This window comes from Heloderma suspectum, chromosome 6, assembly GCF_057233095.1.
Source record: "Heloderma suspectum isolate Gila_16-S chromosome 6, 16-S_ref, whole genome shotgun sequence".
NCBI lineage: Eukaryota > Metazoa > Chordata > Lepidosauria > Squamata > Helodermatidae > Heloderma > Heloderma suspectum.
Genome location: NC_139463.1, coordinates 120,458,887 through 120,482,003, shown reverse-complemented (window position 1 = coordinate 120,482,003; position 23,117 = coordinate 120,458,887). Strand labels below are relative to the sequence as shown.

At 46.0% G+C, this 23,117-nt stretch overlaps 2 protein-coding genes across 3 annotated transcripts; both read left to right on the top strand.

Moving 5' to 3' along the window:
- Window positions 1-3,009: 3,009 nt before the first annotated feature.
- On the top strand, window positions 3,010-18,202 carry LOC146342908 (vomeronasal type-2 receptor 26-like). Of its 2 annotated transcripts, XM_084806354.1 has the most exons (4): window positions 3,010-3,300; window positions 14,145-14,372; window positions 15,355-15,481; window positions 16,913-18,202. In XM_084806354.1, exons 1-4 carry the CDS (start codon window positions 3,010-3,012, stop codon window positions 17,812-17,814), a joined length of 1,548 nt encoding a protein of 515 aa, XP_084662480.1. In that variant the 3' UTR covers window positions 17,815-18,202. The 2 variants fall into 2 exon arrangements, with proteins under 2 accessions (XP_084662480.1, XP_084662479.1); XM_084806353.1 differs by lacking the exon at window positions 14,145-14,372.
- On the top strand, window positions 3,780-5,618 carry LOC146342909 (vomeronasal type-2 receptor 26-like). Its single transcript, XM_084807080.1, has 2 exons — window positions 3,780-4,580; window positions 5,574-5,618. Exons 1-2 carry the CDS (start codon window positions 3,780-3,782, stop codon window positions 5,616-5,618), a joined length of 846 nt encoding a protein of 281 aa, XP_084663206.1.
- Window positions 18,203-23,117: the final 4,915 nt, after the last annotated feature.

Below are 23,117 nucleotides of genomic sequence, written 5' to 3'. Positions count from 1 at the left end.
CTCATCCGGTACACTGGTGCCAATTGGAGCTAAATCTCTGCAGAGCAAATTATTTCCCCCTGTAATTATCCACACTAGTGGATAATTAGTTCAGTGACCAAAGCTCCAGCTAGTTTTGAATAGATGCTAGAAATAGAATCAATCAGCAATTCAGAAGGTGCTTATAAAACCTTCCTCTTTTGCCTTTTAGAACTGGGAAGTGGGGTGAGAGGCAGGTGGGACTCTTTCGTATTGAATTTTTGACACTTTGGTACTGGTTTCAAATCAGTGCACATTGGTCATTCTTCATGACATACTTCCATAATGTTGTTGATGTTCACTTAAAAATAAGGCTGATAAGCTTCCATTTGGAAGTAATATTAGCAGCATCTCCTACTAGCCATTGCAGCTGTTCAAGTGAGACTGATGCCAGTGGTGAAGCTGAAAGCAGTTACAAGAGAATCTACTCTACACAGAAAATTGGTTGCAAAGATGATGTGTTTCTTGTGGTTGTTCCTTCTGCTGACTTTCAATGAGTGCAAAAGAGATAATGCAAAGTGCTCTGGCGATCCCCTCCCAGTTCCTCATGACTGGTATCAGCCAGGGGCCCTCGTCATTGGTGGGATTGCCTCTCATATCGTCTATATCTTTGGTGATGTCTCCTTCAAGAAACACCCATTTCAGGAGCTGGGCTTTGATTTTCCAGTGTAAGGAATTCATTCCTCACCTCCCCATATCAGGGGTGCTCAAATACCTAAGTAATGTAAAACACAGTGAATCGAGTTTTCAAGTACGATAGAGTTCTCAAACAAAGTGGGTCAGCATACTTCTTTCTTAGTCATTATTAATGTTTTAATAATGCTGTTCATGCTTTCTAATCTGTTTAAACTGTACCTGGGCATCCTCCTCCCATAATAACAGCGGACTGTGGTTTTTCTAACATAGAGTGTGGCCATTTCTTTCTTTTCATTTTCCTTTTGGTCTGTTTATTTCTCCTGAACATAACATATCCATTAAATGCTAATTAGTGGAAATGTACCAGATCAATTTTGCTCATTTTTTTTAAAATGAAGCTTGAGCACTGTAGACATGCAGAACATTTTGAAACTTTGAAAAAAGTTCAAAGTTCAAGCTTCAATAGCAAAACAGGATGTTAATTTGCTCTGCACCAATCGTCTTCTATTGCTGTGTGGTTCAATGCCAGTTTATTTGCTCCACACCAAACTGGTTCAATGCCAGTTTATTTGCTCTGACATCATATGTTTTCAACTTGACTTAAAGAAATTCTAAATGATCATTTTAAAAAAGCATGTGCCAAACAGTGCCTGATTTGGCATCTCTTCTTTTTGACCTCCATTACCAGCATCCTCCCACTTTCCTTTTTTCAGTTTCTGTTTGGGCTTGTTTTTATTCATTTTGCTTCATAGGCAGGCTACACGGAGTGCTGCTAGGTCTTGGGACACTTCCTAGTGGCAACAGCCATTGTCCCCCACCCCGATTGTATTGTTTTGAACAGGATGAATCAGAGACCCAGGAGGGAGGAACTGCTGCTGGTCCTCCAGTGGTACCCTATGCATGGGTGGGGTTTGAGTATTTGCATGTGTGTATGTGTGTGTAAGAAGGATGGGACAGTGGGCAGGGCAACATGGCAGGCATGAGCAGGGTGCAAGATGGGCACCATATTGAATGGCTGTGTCTCAGGATAAGTGAGAGAAAGGCAGCATTTTTTCTTCTCCCCCCTCATCTCATCTTTTGCTTTTTCAGGCCCAGGTGATGGTGGGGGTGGCTGATGGGGTTCTTGGGTGGGGGCTTGGAAGACCCCTTTTCCCTGCAACAGAAGAGGGTGGGTCTGTCTATGCTTTCATGTAATGGGAGGGTGTTCATATTGGACGAAGGGAGGCTAATGGTGTGGATCAATGTGAGGGAGAGAGGTGGCTTGCAAGACCCTGTTTGCTGTGGCAGAGGAGGGTTGCTTTAATGTAGCTTAGGAGAGGTTGTATTATTTGGATGCTCATTGAAGGGAAGTGGATGCAGGACAAAATTGGAGATCTGAGAGAGGAAGGGGGAGGGAAAGAAGGAAATGCCCCCTGAAAGTTGTTCCATTCACAAAGGAAGCAGCCAAAAATATTTTCATACAGCCATTCTCGGACTACTAGCAGCCATGGTGACACACGTTTTACACTAGTTGTGTTAGAATAAAAGAATCTGAGAAGATAAGATCTGGTGTAGTGTGCAGGAAAAGATATGCTACTGTCTGAGAAGGCTTACCATTCCAAGACAAGCTGCATTGCCATGTGGAGTGGCATTAACATACAGTTAAAGTAGTGAAAAATGAAGGAAGGAAGGAAGGAAGGAAGGAAGGAAGGAAGGAAGGAAGGAAGGAGGAAAGCCCACTATATAACCAATTACAAGCTTGCCTTTCCCCTCATTTTTGCTTTGTTTTGTTAGAGAAGAATCCTTCACCGTGGGGGGGCAGGCGACTTATGACACGGGCTCCCGAATACCACCCCATTTTAAAGCTCATTTTCCATCTTCAATACACCAATGGTCAGACATGGTAAATAAAACACTTGCTTTTCCATGTAGAATATATTGTGTTCAGGGCAAATGAATTGGCATCAGGGTGTGGGAAATAACCTGCCAGAGAAGACTTAGGTAGCTTTGTACACTTGATTAACAAATAGATGGTTTAGTCTGCAATAATTTTATTTGACATGCCTCACTGATTTTCAGCTTGTGTCACAAATTCACATATTTTACCACCGCCCTCTCTCTTCTTTGCATTTTCTTCCTTTGCTTGCCATGATCACCTCTGTAGCTTCTGAGTATAGTTTATATGAACAACAATTGTGAAACTATCTCTCCTTCAGTCCAAAATGGAGAAAGCCTATTATTAAAATATGTTATGCTATACATGATCAGGATAATTTCAAAATTTAGATTGATTTATGTGAAATCAGAGTAGTCCAGCAGTCTTCTAAAACAGGTATATGCATTATTTGTGAAAGGTCATATAACTGTTTTCACAGTATGGTGACAAAATTCTACCAGCACCTCCTGGCTTTGGTATTTGCTGTAAATGAGATCAATGACAATCCTGAAATTTTGCCCAATGTCACACTCGGTTTCCACATCTATGACACCTACTTCTTGAAGATCATGCACTATCGTACCACTGTGGACCTGCTCTTCAAATCACATTGGTTTGTCCCCAACTATGAATGTGGCACCCAGAAAAACCTAATATCCACCATCGGAGGACTTGCCTCTGATACCTCCTTCCATATAGCAGATCTTTTAGGACTCTACAAGATTCCACAGGTAAGAACTGGGCATGGGGGAAAGAGGTGTCTGTTTTATTGTTTAAAGTAATCTCACACTGATTTTTTTCTCATTGTGTGGTTGATTTTGTGGTTCGAATAAAAAAACAGGGGAGTTAGGACTGTATGATAACTAAGCTTTGTCAAAGTTTAAAGAACTTAGTCCAATAAGGAAATTCTTTGGACAGTGGGGGAACATGGACTTTATGGCAGAGTGATGGATTCCTAAAACATTTCTTCATAATACTTGTCTCCCTGAAATGCCATCACATTACTATATTGCTGGTAAATGAATCCTTGGATTTAACACTGCTAATTTTCACCAAAGTTAATATTCACATAAGGTTTCTATCTCATCAAGTACTACTCACTACATGAAAAACCATTCCTGTTAAACTGCTGTACATTTTATTTTAGCTTGCATATGGCTCATTTGCCACAGATGAAAATGACCCCACTCATGTCCCTCCCTTCTACCGCATGGTCCCAAATGAAGCCCATGAGTACATGGGGATAATCCATTTGCTCCAGCATTTTGGATGGACATGGGTTGGACTCTATGCTGTGGATGATGACAGTGGAGAACATTTCTTGCAGACCCTGGAATCATTGCTTTCCAATCATGGAATCTGTTCAGCTTTCACATTACTACTCCCATGCCACAGTCGTCAATTAACTGACAATGAAATCAGTGGTGGGTTTGGGGATCTATTTGTATCTTCCATGAATAGTAAAGCCAGAGTACTGGTTAACTATGGTGATATAATGACCATTCTGTGGCTCATCAGCTTCAAAAATGTATTAGTTCCTGAAAATATGGAAAGCATATTTGTTGGCAAGGTGTGGATTATGACAGCCCAGATTGACTTCGCACTAACAGGTATTACAAGAAGATTAGACTTCGAATTATTACAAGGCTCCTTTTCCTTTGCAATTCACTCAAATGAACCTCAAGGGTTCCAGACATATCTTCAGAAAATGAAACCTAACTGGGCACAAGGAGATGGCTTTCACAAAGATTTCTGGGAGCAAGTTTTTGAATGTTCCATTCCAAATCCCCAGGAGCTAATGGGGGATGATAACATATGTACTGGAGAGGAGAAGCTGGAGACCCTTCCCAGGTCTGTGTTTGACATGAGCATGAGTGGCCACAGCTACAGTATCTATAATGCCGTCTATGCTATTGCACATGCTCTCCATGCCAGGGGCTCATCTAAGGACAAACACAGAGCATCGGTTGACAGTAAAGGACTCAAACTTCAAGATGTTCAGCCTTGGCAAGTAATATCTCTACACTAAAATGACTATATTTGTATGATAATGTTTATATAAATCATAGAATCATGGAATTGTTGTAGTAAGGGGCCATTTCGGCCATACAGCCCAACCTACAGCTCAGTGTAGGAATCCAGTTGAAAACATCCCTGACAAATGGCTGTCCAGTATTTGCTTGAATACCTCCAGTGTTGGAGATACACAACCTCCCTAGGCAGTTGCTTCTATTTTCTGACTCCCCTGACCGTTAGGATATTTTCCCCTGGTGTTCAACTAAAATCTGACTTCCTATAATGTAAGCCCCTTATTTTATGTCCTACAGTCTTGGATAATTCAGAACAGTTTGCAGACCTGTTCTCTGTGAGAACTCCTTAGTTTCTTAAAAATGTGCTATCAGATCCCCTCTAAGTCTTCTTAGGGGTATATGGATTCCCCACCATCTGTACTGGTGAGCAATCCATGGGGGGGAGACAATCTATTCCTCCCCCCACCCCAGAATCCTCCGGACCAGCTCCGTTCCATGAGGATTCCGGGGGGGGGGACCGGCTTGGGGCCACTTACCTTCCATCCTGCCAGCAGAGCCATTTGCCTCCCTCCTGTCCCTGCTGATAGCCATGTCTTTTCTTAGAAAAAGAAAAGAAAAAGTGATTGGCAGGATGTGTCTATAGGCTTTTACGCAAGATTCTGGCTCTATTTTGAGTATAAGTTTATGGGAACATCCTGCCAATCACCTTTTTTTTTTTAAAGAAAAGACATGGAGATCAGCAAGGACAGGGAAGGGGCGAACCAATGTGGCTGGCAGAAAGCAGCCAAGTGCCGTTCCACCTCCAGTCCTCCTGGAGCAGAGGTAAGTGGTCCTGATCCGCTGCAGATTCCTGAGGCAAGATTCCAAATAATCTGGCCTCATTTGAATCCACAGTGGATTTCTCTGACATCCCTAAGTCTTCTTGTCCTTTCTTGTGGTTAAACATAACCATTTTGCTCAATCTTTCCTCATAGGACTTCCTTTCTAATCACCAGATCATTTTTGATGCCCTTCTCTAAACTCGTTCCAATTTATCTGAATCCTTCTTAAAACATGATGTCCAGGACTGGACACAGTATTTGAGGTGAAGTCTGAAATAGATAAGGATGTCAGAGAAATCCATTTGGAGGATAGAGCTCACCAAGCTTTCGCTAGCTCTCTCCTCCTAGACTCCGTCCCAACATTAGCCAGCTGGCTCGACTTGGCCCTTGACGAGTCAGGCCACATTGGAGATTTTGGCCCTTTCCATGGTAGCAGCAGTGCTATGGCCCATGATGCTCCCCTCTCAGACTCACCCTCCCACTTCTGCTTCCACAATGCAACTATCATCCTTCTCTCTCTGCTGGAGTTGGCCACAGAAGAAAAAAAAAAGGGATGAAGGCTGGTTACCATGGTGCTGGTGGAAGAGCAGGAGGGGAGCATTCATATCCTGCTCTTTCATCATGCTACCTCAGCAGAAACTTGGGAGTTTTCTCCTCCCTCGAACCCAGAATGTCCACACATTCTAGGCTGTGGGGGGACATGGGCAAGTTCCTGGATTTTGGTGGGTGGGCTCCCAGCTAGGGTCGCAAGGGCAGGCTGAGCTGGGCCCAGCATGGGAATCCAACTCGCCCTAAAAGGGCCAGATTCCCAAGCAATGGCCATCCCTTGGAAAAGGGATTCATCCATGGACGATAATGCTGAGACATATTGTAATTATGATTATACAATTATGACTGGAGGGGCTCAAAGAGAAATCAAATGTGCAACAACAGTAACTGCAGAAAATGAAGGGTTTTTTAATTTGTTTTTAATCAACAATGCAAAAACAAAGAGTCATAGAAGGAGAACACCCTAGCAGTTAAAACAACCAAACAAGAAAGCAGGGAAACAGCATCACAATAAGACCATTTCAAGTCAATAGAAATAGAAAATAACACTTGTCTGATTAATCAACATTTTCAAACAGTTGATTTGAAGAGTGGGGAAATTCTCAAAGTTTGTGACAACGTGAAATTAAGACAGTTAAAAAGGAGAAACCACAATGCTTCTCCCCTCCCTCCACCAAATCCCCTGTGGAAGAACTAGGGATGTGCACAGATTCCTACTTGAAACTCATGCCAACTTGTGCTTGTATTGGAGTGGGAGTTTGTGGAAAGGCAGGGTGGGTGGGTGTTGTATGACAAGTTGTGTGCATTTTCACACACAGTTTCCCACAAAATCAGTAGTTCTGTGCATTTTTGGAATATACTCAGGTTATTTTATCCCATTGACTGAAGTTTGATGGTGTACATTTCTTAAGCATACCAGTGTTTGGTTTTTTTTAAGTGTGAATTTCTAGAGGTGAACCTCACGCGCAAACTTGCGAAAACTTTAGAAGAAACATTACTGAGAACCTGCATGACCAACGACCAGTTTTTTCAAGAGATTTAGGGATGGCAGAGAATTCCGCCATGGATCTCAGGGAGGCTGAATGCCAGTGCATTCGCCCCCTCGAAATCTTTGGCGAAACAGCCTGCCCACCGCCGCGGATCCCCTCGGGATGAGACTTACCTGGGGCAAATCTTCCGGGTGGTGGCGGCTCCGGCGGCGGCTCTGGCGGCGGCGGCTGTGGCGGCTGGTCTTCCGACCAGCTACTGCCGCCGCCATTTGCATTTTTTTTTTTTTTTTACACACACGTGATAGGCTACATAAGTTTTTATGTAGCCTAAAATGTCTGGGTAAAAAAACCCCCAAAGGCGTACGCGAATGGTGGCGGCTAGGGATATCAGATAATTTTGCCACGAATCTCGGGGAGGCCGAATGCCAGCGTATTCGGGCCCCCGAAATCGGTGGTGGAATGGTCTACCCCCCTGCCCCCCCAGGACAGGACTTACCTTGGGCGGATCTTCCTGGCAGCGGCGGCTCCGGCGGCGGTTCGGCGGCGGTTCGGCGGTGGCGGTGGCTGGTTTTCCGACCGGCTGCCACCGCCGCCATTTCCAGTTAAAACAACAACAACAATGTGATAGGCTATGTAAAGATTTACGTAACCTATCACGGCTAGATTTTTTAAAAAACACCGTGATAGGCTATGTAAATGTTTACGTAGCCTATCACGGCTGATTTAAAAGAAAAAAAAAACATGCGTACGCAAATGGCGGCGCCCATGGGCGCCGCCATTTGCGTTCCTTATTTTGGCACATCTTAGTCTACATAAATGTTTACGTAGACTAAGGCATGCCAAAATAAGGAACGCAAATGGCAGCGCCCATGGGCACCGCCATTTGCGTATGCGTGCTTTTTTTTTTCTTTTAAATCAGCCGTGATAGGCTACGTAAACATTTATGTAGCCTATCACGGCTTACTGCAGGGACGCAAATGGCAGTGGCTACGGCTGCTGCCATTTGCATCCCTGCTAGCCAGCAGCCGGATGTCTGGCCACTGGCGGAGCCGGCCAGTGGCTCCACAGAATCCCTGCGGAGCGGAGCTGGCTAGCCAGAATTTCGGGGGGGAGGGACGGAGCGCCTCCCCCCCAGCCAGAATTTCGGGGGATGGGACAGAGCGCCTCCCCCCAACCACGAATGTCACCCTTCGAAAAGGTAAGTAACTTTCGTACATCCCTAGTGGCGGCTACGGCTGCCGCCATTTGCGTTCCTTATTTTGGGCCGTCTTAGTCTACATAAATAATTACGTAGACTAAGATGGCAAAAATAAGGGGAACACAAATAGCGTCTGCTACGTACGTGGTTTTTTTGTTTTTTTTCCCCAGAGCCCTCCGTGGCCGGAAATCCGGCTGCGGACGGCTCTGGCCTAGCTGGGCCTGGCCGGCTGCCCCGCAGAGCTGCTGCGGAGCACAGCCGGCCACAGAGGATTCCAGGGGGGAGGAACGGAGCACCTCCCCCCCTATCCAGGATTCTGGGGGGAGGGACGGAACGCCTCTCCCCCACCATAAACATAATCCACGAACAGGTAAGTGATCTTCGTACATCCCTAAAGAGATTATCTTCACACATCAGACATGATGAATACACATGCAGGATAAGTTTGACTTGAATTAAAACTCTTCTTTACCTTCTACCACCACCAAATGAATGGCCATGCTTACACTGTCCCTTATACTCACCAAAAACTTCCATCCTACCCATTCCTTCCACCACCACCATTTGTCGCATTTGTAAATCTATATGCAGGAGAGGACTTCAGCAACAATTACTCTGGTGTGACAAGTCATGATTTATTGGACTGCACAGTGTGGCTATACTTAGGCTGACAGAGATATATGCTTTACTGCCCCTGAATTTGGGTGTTCAGTTCTGCTATAAAACCATAAACTGGATGCAGACTAAGTCTGTCTTACAGAAAAACCCCTCAAAGCTATGAGACATAAGTCATCAATATGTTCCAGTTCCATTAATTGCAATGGGTCTACTCTAATTACTTTGAACTCCACCACAAATCATCCAAAATAACTAGTTCCTCTTCATTAAATTGTTTGATTTATAGCCTGACTTTCTACCATCAAATTGTAGTCAGGATGGCTAACAATAATAAACTAATATTAAAATAAAAACTTGGTTGCAATCAGGAGGTAAACCTCTCTTACAGTAAAATGCAAGTTAAGTCCTACTTAGAAGAGAGCCATTAAAGTGAATGGGATGTTGGTTAGCGAGTTTCTCCATGACAACAGGAAGAGAAGCAAATGGAGGATTAGCTGGATTTTTTCAAGGGATCGGCTTTGGATTGCTTTGGTCAGTGCAGCTCTCCATGAGTGAGTGCACCACCATTGTATAAGGCGCTTCACATCACAGAACATACTTTTGGGTGGGGTATGGTGGGGTTGGAGTGAAAGTCATCTGACTGGCAAGGGCCACTCAACCAATAAGGGAGCCACTCCCCCTCCAGGCCCCTTTCTCCTTTGATAAAATCACTCTCCTTCTCCTCCCACACACACATTACTTACTCCCTTAAAGCAACAGTCATTACAAGAACAGAATGTTCTTTCTGCCCTGAACCTGCTGAAGCTGGAACAATCTCCTCTATCTCTCCCCTACTCCTCCTTCCTTCCTTCCTTCCTTCCTTCCTTCAAGCAACAAAGAACACAGCATTTCCTTTGTTGAAAACGTCCATTCTGCAATCAATCGAAGCTTTGAAACTTTGACATTAAGGCTTCCAAATGCATTATTTTGATTCATAGGAACCTCCATAACTTCTGGAGTTTGCACTTGGGAAACAAACCTCATTGACCACAACGGGAGTTACTTCGGAGTAGACTAGACATGCCATGAGCGTCCATTTGGGGGCTCGAGCTAGGTGGGTTCCTGCCAGTCCCTGCCCCCCCAAGACACTAGTCTGCAGCCCCCTGCTCTTGCCCGACTTGCTGCATGCTGGGTCAGGGAAGCGGAGTGGCTTCTGCTCCTTGCCCGAGTGTTGCCCTCCATGGCAGCGGTGGCTGGGTGGGAGACTAGATCCCTTTTAGTTTCCATCCTGCTGCCTCTGCTGCCACCACAAAGAGCAACTGCACCCCTCTCTGCTGGTGCTTGGCAGAGAGGGACACAGTTGCTCTCAGCAGCGGTGACAACGGCATGATGGGAAGCTAGAGGGGAAGTGAGAGGTAAGTTCCATGCACTTTTCTGCTGCTGATGAGAGCAACTGTACACCTCTCTGCTGGTGCATGGTGCATTCTGCTGGTGCAGTAGGGATGTCAGAGAATTCCGCCACGAATCTCAGGGAGGCCAAATGCCAATGCATTCGCCCCCCCGAAATCCATGGTGGGACGAAGCCCCCCGCCCCACCACGCCATGAAAGGCACGCAAAATGGAGCACTTACCTGGTGCCGTTTGCGCTGCTTTGCGAATGGCAGCCGCGTCTGCAGCTGCCATTCGCTTCCCCATTCAGGCCGTGATAGGCTACATAAATACTTATGTAGCTTATCACAGCCTCCGCAGGGACACAAATGGCATCCCTGTGTTAGCCATGATAGGCTATGTAAGTATTTACATAGCCTATCACGGCAAAAAAAGGGAACGCAAATGGCGGCCGCCGTAGCTGCCGCCATTTGCGTTCCTGTTTTTTTGCTGTGATAGGCTACGTAAATATTTATGTAGCCTATCATGGTAAAAAAACAGGGGCACAAATGGCGTAGCGGCCACCATCTGTGCCCATCTTTCGCCATGATAGGCTACGTAAATATTTATGTAGCCTATCATGGCCAAAAAGAGGAACACAAATGGCGGCCGCCGTAGCCACCGCCATTTGTGTCCTCAGGTTCCATGCACCTGTGAATTCACCCAGCCGGTGGCTCCACGGAGTTGCCGTGGAGCAGAGCTGGCTGGGTTAGAATTTCAGAGGGAGGTGCAGAGCACCTCCCCCACCACCGTGAATCACCTCTGTGAAAAGTTAAGTGACTTTCATACATCCCTAGGATGCAGTTGCTCTCAGTGGCAGTAGCAACAGCACTCGTCGGGCTCCTGTGAACTACCAGCCAGCTCACATCCCAGCATGAGCAGGGGCAAGCAGTGGGTGAGTAGTAGGCAAGTGGGTCACAGGGCAGACTTGGGTGAGTTCGCACAACGCTAGAGTAGACACACTTATGGTTTTTCTGGGAAGGGCAGGGATGTGAAACAAAGGGATGGGAAACCAGGCCCCTTTCTAACCAGAGGCTGAGAAGTATCAGGTGATGGAAGGTGGAAGTAGTTTCTTCCGAATGGCAATAAACCCAAGAGTGGAGAATTGCGGTTCTGACAAAGTGTTTTACAGCCTTTGACAATTAGTGCTTTCAAATGTGCTATTTCAATGGAGGGGAAAGGGAAATCTCTGTCGGTTCTGATGGGCGCATTCAGGTGACAAATCTCATTGACCACAATGGGAATTACTTCTAAGTAAACACTAAATGGTTTGTTTTGGGAAACAGAGGGACAGGAAACAACCCTTGACCGGGGTCATGGTGAAAAGCACACCCCTGGGTAGGGCTAGCATACCTGAGGTAAATGTGGGGGTTGGGATACACAACAGCTACAGCTAGGGATGGCGGAGAATTCCTCCATGGATTTCAGTGAGGCCGAATGCACTGGCATTCAGCCCCCCGAAACCCGTGGCAGAATGGCCTCCCCCCTGCCCCCCCTGCGGAATCCCCCCCGGGACAAAAGCTTACTTGGGGTGGATGTTCCGGCGGTGGCGCCTCCGGCAGCGGTTCCAGGGGTGGCAGCGGCAGTGGCAGCTGGTCTCTTGGCCAGCTGCTGCATACTGAAATGGTGGCCACCACGCCATTTACATAGCTGCCTTTGCCGTCAACGGCTACGTAAATACTTACGTAGCCCATCACGGCAAGCAAAACCAAAAAAACCAAAAAAAACTGCATACGCAAATGGCGGCGGCTATGGCAGCCGCCATTTGTGTTCCCTTTTTTTCAATGTTTTCGCCTACGTAAATATTTACATAAGCTATTACAGCGAAAAAAGGGGAACACAAATAGTGTAGTGGGCGCTATTTGCGTAGTGGGATGCCATTTGTGTCCCTGTGGAAGCCATGATAGGCTACGTAATTATTTACGTAGCCTACCACAGCAAAACAGAGGGGCGCAAATGGCATAGTGGCTGCCATTTGCGCCCCTCCGTTTTGCCGTGATAGGCTATGTAAATATTTATGTAGCCTATCATGGTAGAAAAAAAGGGAATGCAAATGGCGGCTGCCGTAGCCGCCGCCATTTGCATTCCCTTTTTTTTGCCGTGGTAGGCTACATAAATATTTACGTAGCCTATCACAGCTAAAGCAGGAATGCAAATGGTGTAGCGGATGCCATTTGTGTCTCTGCTTTAGCCGTGATAGGCTGCGTAAATATTTAAGTAGCCTATCATGGGGTGGTGTAGGGATGCAAATGGCATCCCCTACACAGGACGCCATTTGCATCTGCACCAGCCCAGCAGTGGCTGGAGGCCCTGATGCAGGTTGGCCCAGCCAGCGGCTCCACGGCCTGGGCGTGGAGCGGAGCCAGTGGGGCAGGATTCAGGGGGGGGAGGAACAGATTGCTTCCCCTCCCATCGAAGATTCTGGGGGGAGGAACAGATCACCTCCCCCCACCTGCAGAACCCAACGGAGCCAGGTAAGCGGGGTTTCGTACACCCCTAAGTTCATATTAAGGGAGGGGATAAAGTTGTTTCTCCCAATCATGAACTACATTCCCAAGTTCAACTCACTATTAATTAGTTTTTCAAGTTCAACTCACCATGCAAACCGAAGCTCAGGTGGCCCTTTAAAAATTGCCCTCCTCTGAATATTGCAGTGGCATTATCCAATCAAAACAGTGTGTACAAAAATGCACATATATTAGGGGAAATAATGTAAAAGAGATGTGTTACCTTTGGGAGATTGCTTGCAAGAAATGTGTATGTTAGGCTATCCATGTATTAGGAGAAATTTGCAGAATAATAATTAAGAATGCTCATTTAAGCCTTTGATTGTTTGATTGATTAATTGATACCCTCAAAGGTTTGGAAGAACAGTACTGAAGACTGAACAAATTCTCAAAGTTTGGAATTCACCATTCCTAGGCAGATTTGGGAGTGGGGATCAGAGGGAGTGGAAGAAGCGTTGGAGGCAGGGGGTGATGGAAGGATGGCTCTCTTCCTTTCTCTGCTCTGCTGCTTCTGGAGTTTTCTCTCTATGTGGTAGGCACTTGTGCCTTTCCCCCACCTCCAATGGACACACAAATACTTAGGTATGCAGAAACAGAGTAGGTTAGGAAGTACCACACCCCCGGCTCTTATGCCATAATACAGCCTAGTGAGCCCCACGGAGATATACAGGAGCCAATCAAACACACCAAACAATACCAGAATCTAACACACTTTTAGAATATCTGGAGCAGGACCTCTTGCGATATCATTTCACCTGCGGCAAGGCCATTAAATGTTTTCCCCCTCTTTCTGCCACCCCCACTCATCCCTCTGTGTCCCTCTTTCCCACTTCTTCCTCGCCTTCTCTTGCTTTCACTCTCCCTTGCTGTTCTCTCCCCATGTTCTCTGTATCCACTTCTACTTCCTCCCCCAGCAATCCTGATACATATCACTCCTCCCTCACTTCAGCTAGAAGCAAAGGTCTGTATCACAATTGCAAAGGTATGTTTACCTGTGTATATGTGTGTGTGCTTCCATGCATGCGTATGTGCATGAGTGTGCTGTCTCTGACTCCTGACAGAGCAGCAAATAAAGCTCTTGAGGCCAAACATATTGTGCACCCCTGATTTAGAACAATTCAATGTCTGTATGCACTGGGCAATACCTGGAATTCCCAAGGGTGTCAATAATGTTTTCATTAAAGGTATGAAACCCAAAATTCCAGAACTGGAAGAATGATAGAAAATAGCCAATTTCTCCAAACATTCTTTTGCTGAAAGGTTTTGGGGATCTGTAGAACAAACAAAAAAGACAACATACAGATCACACACACACACACACACCTCCAGGGGTGGCATTTTATGGTGTTAGGTGAAAGTACATGCAAGTAAGGAGAGTAGCAAGTAAAGCATTGGAAAACATTCACAAAAAGACTCCAAATTTTTGTCTCGGTATTCCTTTTTATCTTTCCACTAGCTCCATCCATTTCTTCAAAGGACGTGGTTTAACAACTCAGCCGGAGAAACTGTTTCTTTCAATGATAAAGGGGAATTGGTTGCCGGATTTGATATCACAAACATGGTCATATTCCGAAACAATTCCTTCCTGAAAATTAAAGTTGGAAGAGTGGATCCCAATGCTTTAGATTTGAAACAATACATCATTATTGAGGATACGACTGAGTGGTTCCGAAGCTTTAATCAGGTGTGGATGCTGCAGTGTTCTTCTTGAAGGACACTCTATTATCAGGATATTTTACTTTTTATTTAGAACAATTGTATCCCGCTTTATATCATTAAGATCTCAGGGTGGTGTACAAATAAAATCAATTTAAACAGTATAAAACAATGACTAATTTAAATGGCTGAAAGCATATTAAACCATTGAACCAGCTAGTACCAATTAAAATTTAAACAATACAACCATTTAAACAGTGTGCAAGTTTGGGGAATTCAAGGAGCCCTCAAAGGTTATGGTGAAACATCATGTTTTAACTTGGCACTGAAATGAATGTCTGCACCAATTGGTCCTCCAAGGGGAGGGCATTCCACAACCAGGGTGCTACAGCAGAGAAGGCCCTCTCCCACATTCCACCATGGTGTATGTATCACACTGGTGGGATGCAGGATAGGTGAACAGACTGCTCAACATATGCTTTGCTGCATAACTTGACCATGTTGAAAGTGTCCTGACTCCATTATAATGTCAGCACCACCTGTGGCATTCAAAATTAAAGGGAATTGTTACATTGAAGCGCTGCAGATCTCCATTGCTCACAACATTTAAAAGCAACTGGATATTTTCTGTTCAACTGAAACATCATAAATATGAACCAAGCATTTAGAAATCATGAATAGGGATGTGTGGGAGCCAGATGTATATTTATTTAGAGGGACACAACATGTTCTTTGAGATACCTGTTTTTCATGGGGTGGGGAGATAAGCCACTCAGCCTAATACGACTTGTTTGCTGTTGTCCATTTCTAAATTCTTCATGGCCAAGCAATGGCTTGCCGAAACTCTGTCTGACACAGTCAGGGAAATTGCTGGCCTTATTGTGGTTCGTATTGCATATACCATGTTATGGATTCCTCCTTGTCAAATGTTCACTTATTTCTTTCCATTTCTGCTGACGAACACCCCCACATTTTCTCTCTTCCTAATCTCTCTTCATTTCTTTTCACAGGTGCTTCCGCTCTCTGCATGCAGTGATTCCTGCCAGCCTGGTTATCAGAAGAAAAAGCAGGAAGGGGAGAAATTTTGCTGCTATGATTGTGAGCCATGCGCAGAAGGGAAGATTTCCAATCAAACAAGTGCGTGAGAGAAGGCATCTAACATCCCAGCATACGGATATAATATACAGATAAGCATGTAGTAATAGAGTTCACAAAGATGGGGAATTATGTCTCAAGAAAGTAGGGGTTTTGTGATTATATACCTTTAGTACTCACACAAGGTTGAAGACGTCCGATTTCTCAGCCAAAAAAGCCCTGAAAACCTGATATTTGCATTGCCAACCTTTCTTCAAAATTGCAGGTTCTTTAGCTTTGCCTGTTCAAGCCAATGGATGCTTATCATCTCTAGTGATCTTAATTGACCTAACAGTTACAGAGTTAAATCCCTGCAGCCCCAAAAATGACTTCTGGAAGACAGAAATCAACCCATTCCTGTAGATGCTTAGACCAAGAGGGCCTTCAGTGATGGGATAACTTTTATCCTGCTGATGCCATTGGGTTTGTTTGTTCGTTTGTTTGTTTGTTTGTTTTGGAACTGCAGAATTGGGAGGCATTGTTCTTCTGACAAACAAGTCACAGAGTGCTGGTCTCAGTACAGATCCCAAGTGGAACCCACTTCTTGCAATGGTAGGATGTAAGAATCCCCCTTCCTCAAGGTTCTCATAGTATTTGGAGGGCTAAGTAAAGAGGTAGTCATATTTGCCAACAATACAAAATTATTCAGAGTGTTAGCTACTGTGAAAACCTCAAAAAGGGTCCCTCTAAAAGGGGTAAATATGCAATCAAAATGTCAAATGCAGTTCCATACAAGTAACTTGTATGGGGGTTGGACCCGATGGCCTTATAGGCCCCTTCCAACCCTACTATTCTATACTCTATGAACTGTAAAATGATGCACAAAGGGTCAAAAAATGCTAACTTCATAAACACACTCATGAGATCAGAGCTGGTGGTGAGTCAGGTCATCGTGAGTCATGGTGGATAGCTTAATAATAATAAAAAAGTTAACACAGTGTGCAGCCATTATGAAAAATGCGAATTCCAACTTAGACATAATTACAAAAGGGTTCAAAAGTAAAATTGCTGATATTGTAATACCTGTAACACAAATCTATTGACCACATGTGGAATATTTGTCACAGCACCCCCAAAAGGACATTGGAGAGCTATAAATGATTCGTAAAAGCTTCAAACAGGATTAGGGGAGAAATTAATTCCCCTATGAGGAAAGGCTACACCACTTGCGGCTTTTCAGTTTAGAGAAAATGTGATTAAAGAAGGCCATCGCAGAGAAATATAGAAAAGATAGCATTTTGCTATGCTTTTACTCTGCAGTGTTGATTTTTACCACAAAACTCAAACACAACAGCCAATAACACTGATACAGCATGCATAAGCTGTCTCATTTTGAATTTCTTTTCATTTGAGAATTGCATGTAGAAGCAGACTCGTTTTGCCTAGACATTAGCACAGTGATGGCCCTTAATTCTTCTATTATTCTTTCTTCAGACATGGATGAGTGCTTCAACTGCCCAGAAGATCAATATCCAAGTGAGAGGAGAGACAGATGCATCCTGAAAGTGATAACCTTTCTGTGTTACGATGAACCTTTAGGGATCAGTTTAGCCTCAGTCGCTGTTTCTTTTTCACTGGTTACAACCTTGGTGCTTGGAACATTTATTAAGCACAAATGTACTCCCATAGTTAAAGCCAACAACAGGGACCTCACTTACACTCTCCTCATCTCCCTCCTGCTCTGCTTCCTCTGTTCCTTGCTTTTCCTTGGCAAACCCGGTGCAGTTAGCTGCCTTCTTCGACAAGCTGCTTTTGGCATCATCTTCTCAGTGTCTGTTTCTTGTGTGTTGGCCAAAACCATCACCGTGGTTATCGCTTTCATGGCCACCAAACCAGGGTCCAACATGAGGAACTGGATGGGGAAAAGGCTGACTTTCTCCATTGTCCTTTGCTCTTCTTTGATCCAAGCAGGTATTTGTATGGCGTGGCTCGGAACCTCTCCCCCATTCCCAGATGTGGATATGCGGTCCTTAACTGGACAGATAATAGTGGAATGTAATGAAGGGTCTGTCATCATGTTTTACTGTGTCCTGGGCTACATGGGACTTCTCTCCATCATCAGCTTCACTGTGGCTTTCCTTGCCCGGAAATTGCCTGACACCTTCAATGAAGCCAAGTTTATCACCTTCAGCATGCTCATGTTTTGCAGTGTTTGGCTTTCATTTGTTCCGACCTATCTGAGCACTAAGGGGAAATCCATGGTAGCTGTAGAGATCTTCTCTATCTTAGCCTCTACTGCTGGGTTACTGGGTTGTATTTTTTTCCCCAAATGCTACATTATTTTGCTGAAGCCCCAGTTGAACAGTAAGGACCATCTAGTAAGAAGGAAGATGTAATGGAAGGATATAGTTGTATGCTTGGCTATGTTGTATATTCTGCATTTCTCCTGTCTTGGATCTGGCACCGGAGACAGTGTACCTAGTCTAGAATTCAGCTCAGGATACTGTATCTGATTATCCTTTCCATTATAGCCATATGTCCCAACAACTATGTGAAATATAGCCAGATGACTGATCATACTATCCAATAATGCAGTTGTATAACATTCACAATAATTCTGTGCAAGCATATCTGTGGGGAAGTTGCATTGCACATAACATGACCTGCCTCTGAGTAGACATGCATAATACTGTGCTGTCAGGCAACAATCCTGCATTATATACCCCTTGTGAAATTGTCATAATTCAATTTGAAATTCCTTATGCCTTGGTTTTAAACAAGATTAAAAAGTAAATAAGGGACAAGATTGTGGATTTGGTTCTTTTAGGAACACCAGAAGCTGCCTTTTCCTGAGTCTGATGATGTCAGCACTGACTGACAGCATCTTTCCATGGTTTCAGGCAGCAATATTTCCACTCTTCCCTGAAGATGCCAAGGACTGAAGTGAACATGGGACCTTATGCAGACTAAGTAGGTGCTCTACCACTGAGACACATACACCCCTCCCAACACACACACACACACACACACACACACACTCACACACACCCCAGTCTCTTTTGTTGAAGTGACTGTTGGTTGCTGCGATGTACTGGTGAATATTAGAAATGATTGTGCCAGGAAATTTTGGTTGGACATCTTAAAAGCCGCCAGCATAGATCTCCTTATTTAGTAGAACACGTTAATAACATATTTTCAGTAGTCAAAAAGGCAGAATTTGATTTATTTTCCAGCATTTAATATTGTCCTGCTAATATGATGAGAACTACAATAGAATTCACCAAATTTATCAATATTCACCATACTGAAACAAATGTATGTAATAATTTTGTATAATAATCCCATCCCCCCCAAAAAAAAAAATTATCAGGAGCTCCTTCATGCATTCAATTTCGGGCAAACACACCAGATTTAATCCAGGATCTGCCTTCATTTGATTAACAGTTCCACTTATGGAAGGTCCCTCTTAGGGATGCCATGGGAGTCCAAGAGGGGGATCGAGTCCCCTTCTGGACCCCATTCATAACGCTGCCATGCTTACCAATCCCCACTTGCCATGCTGCCACGTGGCCTGTGAGCCCCTGGCACCCCCCCCCCCGACAGCCTCCATTTTGCAGGGGGGGAAATGGTGGCTTAAGTTGTTCTGTAAATGTAATGTTACATAAATAGTGGCTGTCCTTTAAGTAACATTATACTCATAGAAAAACCTGAGCCACTGTTTTTGGGGTTTTTTTTTTTTGTAAAATGGCAGCTTGCTGAGGGGCCAGGCAGCCACCAGGCACTCACCAGACACCCACAGACTGCACACCAGCTCATCCAAAGAGCTGAACAGCGATGGGCAGCCAGTTGCAGCTCAGCAAGCTCCTAGTGATACAGATGGAGGTGAGTCAATCCATCCCTATCACCTCTGCCTGATTATGGGGGATCCAAATCCCAGAACCTCAGCTCAGTTCAGTGAGCAGAAGTCCTCTGACTCTCTGGATAGCATTTCCAGGGGCTGTTTTGGAGAGGATGGGTTGGGATGTCTTATAGATATACATTTCCATGGCCTTGGCACAACTTTCCACACATGGACAAATTTGCACAAGTTATGTTCAGGGACTTCTGCCACAGTCCCTTTCTCATCCCTAGCACAGTAAAAGCTTAATGTTTACACTTTTCAGAAATCATACAGTTGATGGTAATTAGCTACTGGTTCCATGTAATTGCAGAACAATCTAAAGCTAATAACTAGAGCTGTGCACAAATGGCTGTTCAAAATTCTCCAGTCTATTTGTGAGCAGAGAAAATGGGGGGAGAATTTCACCACATTTCTCCTAGGAGAGGAGAAATTCTCCAAGGGTTTCTCACAAACAGGGCTCATCATTGGCAGGGGTTGTAAGGGTTTCCGGTATTTATTTATTTATTTATTTATTATTATTAAATTTATTAATCGCCAATCTGGCTGGTCACCCAGCCACTCTGGGCAATGTACAACATACAATAAAACAGTTTAAAACAATAAAATTCTACAATAAAAACATTTCTAAAATACCCTAAACCACCCCAAATGCCTGCCTGAACAACCACGTTTTTAATGCATGACAGAAGCTCATTAAAGAGGGGGCATGATGGAGTTCCCTAGGGAGGGAGTTCCACAGAGTGGGGGCCACTACAGAAAAGGTCCTCTCCCTCGTCCCCACCAGTCTAGCTGTCCTGGCTGAAGGGACAGAGAGAAGGCCATCCAAGGCTGATCTTGTTAAGTGGCCTGTCTGGTGCTGCTGGAGGTGCTCCTTAAGATAGGCTGGGCCAGAACGATATAGGGTTCTAAAGGTCAAAACCAACACCTTGAATTTGGCCCGGAAAACAACTGGTAACCAGTGCAACTCATTCAGCACTGGAGTGATGTGATCTCGCTGGCAGCTGCCTTTAATCAGGCGAGCCGCCGCGTTCTATACCAGCTGCAATTTCCGAACCGTCTTCAAGGGTAACCCCACGTTGAGCGCATTACAGTAGTCTAAACGAGAGGAGACCAGGGCATGTACTACCGATGGGAGCAGATGGTCGGGAAGGAAGGGGCGCAGCCGCCGTATCAGATGGAGTTGATACAGCGCTGTCCGGCTCACAGCTGACACCTGAGCCTCCATGGACAGCTGGGAGTCCAAAATGACCCCCAGGCTGCGGGCCTGGTCTTTCAAGGGTAGCCGTACCCCATTCAACACCAGGTCAACATCCCCTAGCCTCCTTTTGTCTCCCACAAAAAGTACCTCGGTCTTGTCAGGGTTCAGCTTCAGCTTATTCCTCCCCATCCAGCCACTCACCGTCTCCAGACATTTGGACAGGGATTCTACGGCCAACCTTGGTGAAGATTTGAATGAGAGGTAGAGCTGCGTGTCATCCGCAATTAATGACACTGCACCCCAAACCTCCTGATGATAGCCCCCAGCGGCTTCACATAGATGTTAAATAGCATCAGGGAGAGGATGGAACCCTGTGGCACCCCACAAGTAAGTGGCCATGGGTCCAAAACCTCCTCTCCCAGTGCTACCCTCTGGTACCTGCCGGAGAGGAAGGACCGGAACCACTGCAATACGGTGTCCGCAATGCCCAACCCCTCCAGGCGGTCCAGGAGGATACTGTGGTCAATGGTATCGAAAGCAGCTGAGAGGTCGAGGAGAACAAGGAAGGAGCATTCACCCCTATCCAGAGCCCTCCTCATATCATCTACCAAGGCGACCAAGGCCGTTTCTGTCCCATGCCCAGGCCTGAAGCCCGACTGAAATGGGTCTAGATAATCAGTTTCTTCCAAGTGTGCCTTCAACTCCACCACCACCACCCGCTCAATCACCTTGCCCCAAAATGGCAGATTTGAGACTGGGCGAAAGTTGTTCAAAACTTGAGGATCCAAGGAGGGCTTCTTTAAGAGTGGTCTTATCACTGCCTCCTTGAGGGCTGATGGCATCACTCCCTCCTCAAGGGAGGCATTCACCACCGCCTTGATCCCCTCACCCAGTCTCTCTCTGCAGCTCATAATGAGCCAAGATGGGCAAGGATCAAGTAAGTAGGTGGTCAGCCGTACCGATGAAAGCACCTTGTCCACTTCATCAGGAGGAAGAAGCTGGAACCGATCCCACAAAACCGGTTTGCCACAGGCTGCCTCTTGCTCACTAACTGTATCCACAGCGCGCAGAGTAACACACCTAATCTGATCAATTTTATCTGCAAAGTGCCTTGCCAAGGCCTCACAGGAGGCCTTAGAATGCTCCAGTGGTTCCGGAGCCACAGGACCGACCAGGCTCTGGACCACTTGGAACAGCCTCCTGGGACAGCACTCTGCAGATGCGATGGAGGCAGCATAACATTCCTTTTTTGCTGCCTTCACCGCCACGTGATAGGCTGAAGATACAGCTCTAGTCCGTGTCTGATCGTCTTTGGAGCGAGACTTCCGCCACCGGCGCTCTAGCCGTCTCACCTCCTGCTTCAGAGCTCGTAATTGCAGATTGAACCATGGTGCAGTCCGAGCCCTGTTCAGGGGGAGAGGGCGTTTCGGAGCCACCTGATCTAATGCCCCAGTGATTGCGGCATTCCAGCCACCCACCAGGGTCTTGACCGAGTGGCCATTGGCATGCCCCAGAGAATCCCCAAGCGCGTTCAGGAATCCATTTGGATCCATAAGACGCCTGGGGTGGACCATTTTAATGGGTCCTCCACCCCTGCAGAGGGGTTGTGGAACCGAGAAGTACAACGTCACCAGATAGTGATCTGACCATAACAAGGGGGTGATGGATATACCCCCGACTTCCAGATCACTCCCCACTTCTCCAGAAACAAACACAAGGTCTAGTGCATGACCGGCTACATGGGTGGGCCCAGTTAGAATATGGTGCAGCTCCCAGGAGGCCATAGTCTCCATGAAATCCCGAGGTGCTCCTGTGAGGATGGCCTCCAAATGTACGTTGAAGTCCCCCAAAACCAGTAAGTTAGGGGACTGCACACGCACATCAGAGACCACCTCAAGCACCTTGGCCAGGGAGTCAGTCCTGCAGTGGGGTGGACGGTACACGAGCAGAATCCCCAGACTGCCCTTTGGGCCCAACCTCCAGTACATGCACTCAGCAACCTTGGTCTCCCGGAGAGGGGGTCTGGTGAAGACCAAGGACTCTCGGTAGATAACAGCCACTCCCCCTCCCCGATCCCCAGCCCTCGGCTGTTGTGCATACGAAAATCCAGCTGGACACATGGCTGCAAGGGTTGGAGCAGCAGCCTTGGCCAGCCAGGTCTCCGTAATACATGCCAGGTCTGCACCCTCATCCAGGATCATGTCATGGATAGGGGTGGACAAAAGTCACTTACCTTTTATCGCAGCTTGTTCGCGGTGGGGAGGAGCGCTTCGCTGCTCCCCTCGCGAAGTTCAGGCCGGGGGGGGAGGCTTCCCGCCTTGCCCGGCTGAAATTCAGGCCGGGGGGGAGGCTTCCCGCCTCACCCGGCCGAAATTCAGGCCGGGGAGGAGGCGCCTCGCCTCGCCCGGCCGCGAACGCGAAAGTAAAAAAAAAAAAAAAAGCCCCCTGATAGGCTACGTGACGATTCACGTAGCCTATCACGGCTAGATCTGCAAAGTCAGCCGTGATAGGCTACGTCAATCATCACGTAGCTATCACGGGTGACTTAAAAAAAAAAAAAAAAAGTGCATACGCGAATGGCGGCCCCCATAGGGAGCCGC